Source organism: Trichechus manatus, unplaced genomic scaffold, assembly GCF_000243295.1.
Source record: "Trichechus manatus latirostris isolate Lorelei unplaced genomic scaffold, TriManLat1.0 scaffold00183, whole genome shotgun sequence".
Taxonomy (NCBI): Eukaryota; Metazoa; Chordata; class Mammalia; order Sirenia; family Trichechidae; genus Trichechus; species Trichechus manatus.
The window spans coordinates 440,049-451,587 of NW_004444119.1; the positions used below are offsets into that span (position 1 = coordinate 440,049).

At 45.9% G+C, this 11,539-nt stretch overlaps 1 protein-coding gene across 1 annotated transcript in view; it reads left to right on the forward strand.

Annotated features, from left to right (window-relative positions):
• The window catches only part of MBP (myelin basic protein), a 100,790-nt gene that overhangs the window by 60,815 nt on the left and 28,436 nt on the right, over positions 1–11,539 (forward strand). The window contains exons 3-4 of the mRNA XM_023741568.1: positions 877–1,310; positions 9,265–9,342. Of these exons, the coding sequence (XP_023597336.1) occupies positions 877–1,310; positions 9,265–9,342 (512 nt within the window). The remainder of the gene's footprint in view (positions 1–876; positions 1,311–9,264; positions 9,343–11,539) is intronic.

Sequence of the window (11,539 nt, forward strand, 5' to 3'; positions counted from 1 at the left end):
GGGTGGGGGGATGGATGAGTAGTATTACAGGAAAGTGTGAGAGATCACATTTTCCATAGATAAGTTTGGAGAGGAAACAGTGGTGTTCATTTAACCCTAACTGTCTGTAACTTCCAAGTAAAATGAATGTATCGCCATTCTTGAGAGAAATATGTTATTTTTGGTAAAAGCTATGAGGTGGTGGTATAGAACATGAAATATCCCATTCCCACTTCAAAGTTTCTCATTGTTGCTACTCACAGAGGAGAAGCCAAGTCAAAATGTCCTGAATAAGCAATTCTCTAACGAGAAAGGCATCTTGTGGAATCTGGAAACTAAAGAATTCTAAATGCCCCATTTCTTTAACATACAAATCGCAAAAAAAAAGATGTGGGAAGTTCCATTTTTTACCAAGTACATTAAAAATACTTTTTGTCAAATGCGCCCAACATGTTTAACTTATGTGCCACTGGCTTTTTAGGTAATAAATGTACCATAAAAGTGTCTGCCCTCCCAGACTCTCCAAATGCAGCCATTACAACTCTCGAGGGCACATTTTCACGTGGTAGCTTGTGTGCTGAGGCCACTTCATCAGGAAACCATGGTGGGTCTGGTCCAGGTGCCCATCTAGAGTAACTGAGGAAATTCCAAGGGCCTTCTATCGAAACGGCATCTGATTTGGTTTTTGGTATCTCTACCAGAAAACAGAACTCCAGCCAGTGTGCTCAATCCAGGTTAGTTTCTGCAAAAGGCAGTGTGAGCTGCACCTCTGCTCTCTTGCACTCACTATTCTATGGGTTTGTGTGAGACAACCCGTCCGAGGCGCGTGGAGAAAGCGGCATTGTTCCACGCTGCTCAGCACAGGGCCTTATTCATCTCTCCCCTTGTTGTTTGCAGGAGAGGCAGATGTGAAGCAGTACAATGGGACCCCCTCTAAGGACACAGCGGTGACAGACCCCAGTCGCACAGCGGACCCAAAGAATGCGTGGCAGGAGGCCAGCCCAGCTGACCCAGTGAGCCGCCCCCACTTGATCCGCCTCTTTTCCCGAGATGCCCCAGGCAGGGAGGACAACACCTTCAAAGACAGGCCCTCAGAGTCAGACGAGCTTCAGACCATCCAGGAAGACAGCGCAGCAGCCGAGGGCTTGGATGTGATGGCGTCACAAAAGCGATCCTCCCAGAGGCACGGATCAAAGTACCTGGCCACAGCAAGTACCATGGACCATGCAAGGCATGGCTTCCTCCCAAGGCACAGGGACACGGGCATCCTTGACTCGCTGGGGCGGTTCTTTGCCGGTGACAGGGCTGCGCCCAAGAGAGGCTCCGGAAAGGTGAGCGCTCAGGAGTAGAGGAGCAGCAACTGCGTTTCTGCGTTAGTGTAAAGGAAATCATAGTAGGTGAAGTAAGCCCTCAGAGGCCGCGCGCGCTGGTGTAGCTAGCCGCAGGTGACTCTTAGCTGCATTAAGTCCTGCTGAAAAAGGCTCACAGGTCCCAGGGAATGGGCCTGGGTTGTTGCTTGCAATGTTTTCACTTTACTCGCAACCTTTCTCATCCTCACGAGGGGTTGTAATTGGGTTGTGGCTCAGGGATGCAAGAACACTCTGGATTCTTGATCCTGAGGTGGTTGGCTGTGGGCATGGCAGACCCAGTGCCATACTCCTGGGGTCTCCCGTGCCCTGTGCTTGGGGTGTCTGCAGCTGATTATGCCCCTGCTGTCCACCCTTTGTGCTGACATTAGATCGTGCTGCTTTTTTCTTGGAGTCTGTGCTGCTTTGCGACAATCATACGATTGAGTTGGAGGAGGATTTTTGAACAAACTCCTAAAATTCAAATCTGCCTTGAGCAAACTTTCTCTTGTCTGAGTTGCTTAGTGGAAGGGGGTGGGGAATAAATGAGTGTGTGTGTGAATCAAAGCTTTATTATTTTGTTATTCCGTTAATTTGAATATAGATTCTGTGAACTCTCAGTATTTAAAGCGAATCTTCTGTAGATAAAAATGTCTGGCAAGAAAACACACTCCCATTGTGGTTCAGTTGCCAAAAGTGGCTTCTGTAGTTGACAGGGAGTGGATAATCTTGTGGCTGATGTTTCACTAAAGAGCTCATCCATGAGTGGCAGTTCAGGGACCAAATACATGGCATTGCATGTGATTTTTAGAGTGTTGGGTCGCTGGCTAATTTTGGAGAGAGGTTTTTCCAAATAAGCCGTGGTTTATGAGACGCTGTCTCTACACGCCAGAAGCACCTTTTCTCTGGCTGGACATTGTGTTTATTTGGAAAGGCCTTTGGGAACTGAAGAGGCTTTGAATAGAGTACCTGCTTCATCATGGTAACATACCATCCCAAAAGCCCTGGGGCATCTTTGGAGTTATGGAGCTCCTAAAATGTGCATTAGTGCTTTAGTCTCCAACTAGAATTCTTAAAATTACTGACAGTGGTAAAATGTCAGTTTACCTGTTGTCTGGGTGTTTCAGCACATCCAAGTCTTGGGCAGTGTGCACATCTGTAACATCTGCTCCAAGCTGAGCTCACTTGTTGAGACACACGCGTCTCCTGGCTTATTTGTAAATAACACTCGGCACTTCTAAGTGCTCATGGAACTCATTTGCTGGCTGGTTCCTTCAATGTCTGCATTTGTAGACATTTTATCCAACTTTCCGGCAGTATTCTCCCCCTGAAATCTTGCTCATCTGGCCATTCCTAATGCTAATTTCAACTGGAGGTGCTTGTTCAAGCACAGCTATCAAACCCTACCAGGTCTTGGGGAATTCAAGCTGACTAATGAGGTCTCGCTCTTCTGTGAAGCCCTAGATGTTTGCAGTGCCCAGTTTTGAAACCCTACGCTAGTCCATGTAAATCAAGGAGCAGGAATAGCGTATTTAAACTGTGCAGAAAAGATTAATTGTCTGATAGCATACATTATAAACCAAGCTTCATTTGATTAGTAACAGTTTAAGGCGAATTAAAATTGTGAATGCATTTATATTAATCCATCAAATTGTGATTTTATCTCAAAATGGATATATTTACAGGTTGTGTATAAAGGGTTGTGTGTGTGTGTATATATACATATATATATAGTTACAACCTGTATTATTTTAAATCTCTTATACTCCTCATTGTTTTTAAAGAAAAAGTTCTAATGTCATCCTCTTTGCAAAATAGTACTGAACAGATTATCAAGGATCCAGAGATATAAAAATATTTTCACAGGATTTAAAAAATAAAACCAATTCTTAAATAACTGGTTTAAAATTTTTGAAGTATTGATTCTGTTCACTACTGCATGTTAAATACAGAAGATTTTTAAATTAACAGTCATGCTCAGTGATGCTGAAGGAATCAGTTAGTTTGCATATAGAATCATGTATTTGCTTATTACAAACACAATCTGTAGTTACGTCGTTGTGGAGTATTGTTGCTAAAAGTACGTGGGGGGAATTACTGGCAATATTTGTTCAACTCAACTGTTTTAGTGTGGATTCTCTGCTTGTTTGTTTGTTTTTAAATACTAGAGATGAGACGCAAGCTTAATACACCGTGTACACAGTTAGACACCCCCATCAACCCTGGAAGTCTGGGGTATTTATCGGTGTGGACTACTGTGGGGTTACTTTTGACTTTTTGTTTTTTATTTGCTTAGTCTATAAATCAGGAGAGCCCTCATTGTACATGCTAGGAAAGGTCTTTTGGATTCCTTAAGGAGCTTTCAAAGAAGAGAATCAAAAGCCTGACTGTTGTCATTCACATCATTATCTAGTGCACATGGGAGGCTGAGGGCGGACGGTGGAAATGAGAGCCGCCTTCTCTGCCTGATGTGCCATTTGGAAAGTGACCATTCTGCGTCTGTGTCGAGACCCGGTTGTCCATAGATTAGCACAGTCTCTGAATGGAGCCCCTCAGCGGTCCTTTCAGGGGAGCTGTCTGTCCCCGGCCCACCACCCTCCCCCCATGAGAATCACACAGCGCCACTTGGTGCCATGTGTCAGAGCTGCCCACATGGTCCTTGGAATGCACTGGCAACACTCCCCCTTTGTGCGGCTGCAGAGTTGACATTCACGGAAAGTGCACTATAAATTCCTTGAGGAGGCATATTTTTTGAGAGCCCAAACTGAAAAGTGCGTTCACAGTGAAAATCCTTTGTTGAAAGAGAAAATAAAGGGGGACTGTGTTGTTGCCTTTAAGAGACAGGTTCTCCAGTCCCTGGAATGCTGGAGCAGGCAGTGAAGATGAGAGACACACTTGGCCTATTTACAAAGGTGTCTCTCCTAAATTGTCACCCTTCACCTGGTGCTTGGTTGTCAAACACATAGGACCCAGCACCGTCCCTATTTCAATACCAAGGTCTGAAACAACTGAGGCCTGAAAAGCCAAAGCCTTTGAAACATGAGCTTTGCAAATTGCTCTTTTCCTTTTAATCTAGAAGAAGCCAGGTTTTACTAATAACTAAGCTAGACCCCAGCGATAGATACAACATCTGGATAATTCACATGTGAGAATGCAGTGAGAACACACTGGTCTAATGTGGTCTTTTTCTCCCCCATATCATTATATTTTAAGGAGTTTTCTTACTTAAAAGTAATTTTTTAAGCCAACATCTAAACTGATAAGATGATTTGAGCTGCCTATCTCTCTTTTTTTGCACTAAAAGCTTCATTTATAACCTGCTTTTCTCAGCCCTCTGTGCTTTAGCATTGCCTATGGCTTCTCTGCCCATCATTGGGATTTGAGGGGTCAGAACAGTGTCTGTCCTTCCATGCTACATGGCATTTATAAAACTGAAAATTAACTAGAATGTTCTGTGTCCTGGTTTTGTTTTGTTTTTTTCAATTGCTTTTTAATTTCATTAAACACATGTTAGTTCTACAGTACCCTAATTCTTGATTGTTTGCATGGTATCCTAATTTTGCAAATGTATTCTGTAATCCTGTGGGGAAGTGTAACATGTGAAGATGGCAAGAAGGACACAGTAGGGGGCAGTCCAGCGGGACACTCTGACGTGTCTGTCCCCAAATCCAGGAGGGTAAGGCCATTGGCCAGCCTTTCACACCACTGGTATGTGGCACGTGAGCTGCACGCACTCATTTTCGCTGATGCGTCTTGGCTCCCAAGGGTGCAGCAGTGCTTGAGCATTGAGCTCTTTTAAGATCTATCTATATGGGTTCAGACTGACAACAGCAACTCAGAAGATTAGATAGGAAGCTTAGGGGGCAGTGAGTTTATGTAATGGGGGAGGAACAACTGGAAAAAGGAAGGTGAGAATGATTGTACCACTCAGAGAATATAATCAACATCACTGAACTGTACATGTAGAAATTGTGGAAATGGCACACATTCTGCTGTGTATATTCTCAACCAAAAAAATAAATTATAAAAACAAAAGAGTGCAGCAGCACACACAGGCCCACCTTGAGTTTCCGCATGAATCTATGTGGCCGAGAGACCCCCCCGACCTAGTACATCCATTTGCCAGGAGATCTGCTCAGAGATCCTTAAAGAAAATGCAAACATGGCGGGTGGATTTTTTTCTGCACCCAACAGATACTGTTGGAGAATTCTTACTGGAGTCGCTCTGAGGTATCATTACTCTGATCGGTTATTGATCAGAGCTGTATTATACTCAAGACCAGCCACCTACTGTGTCCTTCGGTTGTCTCGATAGCTCAGTTGTCCACTGTTATTTAAAAAGCTGGTAGTTAAATGAGAGTTTTGTGTCCCTGTGTTGGCGACAATTTGCTGCATCTTCTGTATAATGATACATTTGTAAATTATGTTTGTGTATTTAATGGTGATTGCCTCCTGGTGATTGTATTACAGTTTGATTTTGACATGAACTTTTGCTTTATATATTTTCTGCCTTTTATGCATTTATTAAACTGTTTCACAGACCAAGAATGGTGTGCTAATTGTGGGGGAAGTTTTCTAAGTTCTGTTTTGGTGTTGCTACATGAGTGGATGTGTTGTGTGACTGGTATTTTCATGGCCTCATAGCACCGTCACCTACAGGTAAGTCTGAGGGTCTGACGCCAGTCCCTTCCACACATGGGGGCCCCGTGCCCCACTCTTCTTTTATACACAAAGAGATGTCATTCTTTTTCTCTCTGTGGACAGGTCCCGGCATTCTAGTCTTTCTGTTATGACTGATCTTGTTCTGCTGGGTATTTTTAATGTTTGTCACAAAACACTTCCCTGCAGTTAGGGGAAATGTGGGTACTAACTCTATTTCCCTTTTGTACTGTATGGAACACAGTGGACTCAACAGATATTTATTGAATAAATGAGCAAATGAGAGACTGAATCCCCTCTATCCTCCCTGATGGGTATATATCTGAAGGGTGTAAAAGTAACACTCGAGGAATTGAAATTAGAGATGGGCTGGCTCTTCTTAAAAATGCAGTGAGTTTTTAAGATTAAGGGTAAATCTAAGGTTGTTTATAAATTAGAAATAAAAGCAAAGGCCATGGAACTAATTTTGATGTAGTCTGCCATTCATCTGTACGGAGTATCCTCCTGGCAGACCCTGGGTCCTAACTCATCTCCTCCATTTAAACTCATTTTCATCTGAAGGCATTTATTTCCATCATCATTGATTTTCTTGTATGGGATTAGCCATTTGCTAACAGGCAATTCTGGCTGGTCGATGGAGAGCTTAGCTTGGCACCTGGGCGTAGGTATCATTGTTAGAAAATAAAACTCCATCAACGGAGCTCACGTGGAAGTCCCTAAGAAACTTATTTCGTCTATGAGAACTGTAGACATTTCTTATCAAACTCTTGATTTAATACATTATCTTAGGGTTTTGCCATTTTTTGTCTGTCACCACACTCTTAAATGCTCTGAAATCATCTTCATAAAATATCTGAAAAGGAAAAAAAAACCTAAAGAAAAATGAGCTTTTCTGATGGAGCCCCATGAATGGGGGGCTTAACAAATACAATTGTCTTATGAGGCTGCTCTTGACCTTTTGTCTTCCCCTGGCTCACTGAGGGGCCCACCAGTTATGGAATTGCTTGTTTTCCCCGTGCTTGTACTGAAGCAGTTTTACTTTTCTGATCCAATGTGTGCCCCAGGCCTGAGGCAGGCAGCCTCCTCTGCAGCCTTGCACAGATGGACCAAAGCTTGTATCTCTTCTTCCTGCCACTGTCTTGGGGGGAGAGGGGGCAGTGCTGACGAGCCAGGGTCACATGCTGCATTTCCTGTAAACCAGTCAGCTCCCGAATGGGCCCCCCATACCTCAGCCCCACAGACTTTGCCCACCCCCACCACCCCGGCCCTTGTCCCCCGATGTGTGGTGGCCAGGGGTCCAAGAGGCCAACGGTATAGAAGGCTGTACAGAAACCCACAGAGCCACTTGAACATTCCAAGAGGCCAACGGTATAGAAGGCTGTACAGAAACCCACAGAGCCACTTGAACATGTCTTGATGTGACAATCCTTCTCATGGAATCCAGACTTTCTGGAGCCATGAAGGCTAGATGAACCTGAGATAATCTTTAAACCTTCAGCCAAAAATATCCCCTGACGTTTTCTTAAAACCAAACGATAGGTTAGCTTAACTAGTCAAAATGTCTGCCTTGAGCATTGTGCTCTTTTAAGATCTATCTATATGGGATCAAATTGACGACAGCAGCTCGAAAAATTAGATTGGAAACTTAGGGGGCAGTGAGTTTATGTGAATGAGAGAGGAACAACTCAGAAAAAGATGGTGAGAATGGTTGCACACCTCAAAGAATGTAATCAATGTCACTGAATTGTACATGTAGAAACTGTTGAATTGGTGTTATGTTTTGCTGTGTATATTCTCAACAGCAAAAAATAATTTAAAAAAAGAAGGGGCATTGTATTAAATAAGGGCAAATAGATAATTCTTCTTTGCCTTTTGACCAAGTTTATGATACTGCCATACCCCCTTGAGGGGTGTCACTCTCGTGAGGACAACCAAATCTAAAGACAGTAACGAATGCAGTAACTGTCCACTCACACAAACTTTAAAATACTCCAAGTCCTTACTCTCTTAAATACCTAGTACTGTGAATTAAATTCACCAGTAGTCCTTGCTACCACACAAAAGAACCTCTCTTGCTGAGAGAACCTGTTAGGGAATATACAGCTAAGCACACGCTCATGACAGATTTGTCTCTGGAAACCCTAGCATGTTAACGCTGCAGTAATATTTCTAGAACACACTAACATTCTTTTGTGTCATAACTACTGTGCATTTCCATGTATAACCAGCTGTTAATCTGGATAAAAGGTCTATTTCATCTACAGCCAGTAGGAGACATCTCTTGAAACCTCTTACGTTGATTTTATCTCTTGACTGCTCGAAGGCTCGCTCTTTCTCTCTGGAGCCATTTTGCTCAAATAGAGAGAAACTTCCCACAGTCGTTTCTCTTGTTCCTGTGATAATATTTTCTCAGCCTCATCCCTCAAATTTGACTGATATGGCAGTTAGAGTCAGATAGCTAATAGAACAGGGAGAAGTCACTAAATTTGGAGCAAATACTATTTAGAAGCATTTACAACAGCAAAATAAGGTGAATACATTCCTTATGTCAAGGACTATTAAGGCGTGGGTGTGTATCCCTAAACTTCACCAACAAAGAACATCAGTGGGAAAACGCCAATTCAGGTGACTGGTTGGAGTGATTTGGAACACTCCATTGCTCTTAAAATTATTTCCTTATGCTATGTGGAAAACTTGAAAAGGCCGAACAATGATAGCAATGGTGCCTTAGCCCCCATGAAACAGGAATGATGGCTGCTTATAAATCTAACACAGGAGCAAACACATTTACTATAAAAAGTTTTTAAGAATGCTACAAATAAAATTGAATGTAAAATGTATCCATTTCCTTATAGACTCAAAAAGTCCTTGTAATGCCCCTTCCACTAGGCAGGAAATACCTTCCTACCTGCTTTTAGATGTCGTACATGCCTGGTGATGGCTACAATTTTAAGAACATGTGGCAGCCTAATTTGGTGCACAGCCCCAGCATGTAACGTGGATGTATCTCTGGCCCAGACACCACGTCTGTGTCTCTACTTTTCCATGTGTTCTTTGTGTCACCTCTATCTTTTCACCTCGTTGTCCCCACCCAGTGTCCTCACCAGCCCACCCATCCACCTTCACTCATCACTCACCTCCTGTTTCTCTCCCCCCTGCCCGGGTCCTGGGCAGCCGGCTCAGGAGCGGAGGCGTGGTGGTGTGCCCATGTGCTGGCGTGCCCTGGGCTATGCCCTCATGCCCACGCCACACTCATGGGCCGCTCTGTGTCCCCCGGCAGGTACCCTGGCTAAAGCAGAGCGGGAGCTCTCTGCCCTCCTCTCCCCGCAGCCCACCCGGGCTGTGCAGCTTGTACAAGGTAAGGCACTCACGGGCCTCCCCATCAGTCCATGCGCGTGTGGCACTGCTGTCCTTGTGGCAGTGCTGTGAACGCTGAGTACTTCTCTGAGCCCGGAGCCACATGGGCGAGGCTGCTTGGAGCGTTTACACGTAATGAACATGGGCAGTGTCACAGGGTGCCTGGTCGTCCAGAAGCATGGAGTCCTCAGAGGGCATTTGTAAGTCACGGCAGAGCAGGTGAGGCTGGTCCTAGAGGAGAAGCACAGAGGAACATTTGGGAAGACAGAGAAAACCTCAGGAGGGTGGAGAGAACCCACTGTGAGTCACATGTGTGGGATGTTTGTGGCTGGGCCGAGATCGAAGGCCTAGGGTTCCTGTCAGGTCACTGGAGGCACTTCCCCGGAATACGCAGTGGTAACCATCTACTGCCTTTGCCGTTAAGGACATCTTATGAGCAGCCGATGTGTTTTCCTAGAAAAGTTAAGCCTGAGACCACAGTCTGCCTGTGTTCATGTCTTCTCTGAAGACTAGTGCCTAAAAGATGTTTAGCACTCACTAAAGATCAGTTGGAGTCTCTGGGTGGTTCAAACGGTGAACGTGCTCAGCTACTCGCTGAAAGGTTGGAGGTTTGAATCCACCCAGGGTGCCTCAGAAGAAAGGCCTGGCAATCTGCTTCCAAAAAATCAGCCATTGAAAACCATGTGGAGCACGGTTCTACTCTGACACACCTGGGGACACCATGAGTCAGAGTTGACTCAGTGGCCACTGGTTCTGGTGACTGGTTAAGTATTAGTTGAGTTAAACTCAAAAACAAGGAGTGTCCCTCAGGCCTTTCTCTCCTTGCACTCACCGTGGGATGCAGGACACACTCTGAGATTCCCCCCATCCTCCTCTCAGAGCAGGTGAGTACATGGGGGGTGCGAGGAGAGCAGGGAGGGGAGGCGAGGAGAAGGGCGCTCCGCACACGCCTGGACCAGCCTGGGTAAGATCTGTAGTGCGGGCTCTGAGACCTCCCGGCCTTGCTGTCAGCTCACGCCTCCCAGCTTCCCAGCAGCATCCGTCGCCATGGGCGCCTTAGAACCTGGCCTTTATAACCTGGAAAATGCAAAAGGTTGAAAGCAAGAGCTTGAACTCAATAAAATATTGAATATCCTGACACACTTAACTGAACGCAGATGTGAGGTTGATGAGCCAGTTCCTCTTCGAAGATGTGGAAGGTCTGGGAAGGAGGGAGTGCTCCTTATACGAGGAATGGGGGGCAGGCAGATGGGGATCACTCCTGCAGGCCAGACTTGGGCCAACAGAAGATTAACTTCTGCCCCGTGTGATGGGCGTCAGAGCCATTGGGGACCCCAGGGTGTGGGAAGCCAAAGCTCTGGGCCGGGTCCACAGGAGAAGCTTCTGATGTATGGGCAGTACCCCTACAACTGGGAATCAGGTATGTAGGGATAAGGGATGCTCATTGCAGCAGAGAAGCAGGTACGTAAGGACAAGGGTGCCCACTGGCCTCCAGGGCAGCCAGTCCAGGTCGGGAGGCCCAGAGCACAGCAGGGAGAAAGCCAGGGCTGGATGGGCAGGAGACAGGACAGAGCTGATGCCACTGGACACTCGGACGCACACAGAACCGATGACGGTGCCCACAGGCCTTCACGCGGCGTAGCCGACAGGCAGGCTGCTGGCTTCATCACAGGGTTTGCTCAATAAAGCAAAGCCACAGGGGCCGGGCACCATCCCTGAGAAAGTCCGTGTGTCAGACTGGACACCAGGTCAGCTGTCATAGTTGTGCTTGCTTTTTAAAGGGATCTCACATGACTCCTGTTTTTAGAGCAAACACTCCTAACCATCAACCCCCGCCCATGGTTTGGGAGCCCTCCCACCCAGGAGCCCCCAGGACCCCTCCCTGCCCAAGTCTTTTCTGGAGGGTCAGGCATTCTGGATGAGAAGTCCGCGTTTTAGTCTCCAGCAGCGAGGGCACCACTGTACCAGAGGAGGGTGGAGGAGGAGAAGCATGTCTCTGTGGAAGGCCAGAAAGCAGCTACCCTCTCACTTCACCCGGAACAACCCTGGCCCTCCTCTGAGACGCGGTCATCAGAGAGCAGACGATTCCTCAGAGAAATGGAGACACTCTCCCCAAAGCCCAAAGCAAACAGATGGGGAAGGCAATAGAGAGAGCGGGACTTCAGTGTTCAGATAATATGGAGAAATCCTAGCAGAGC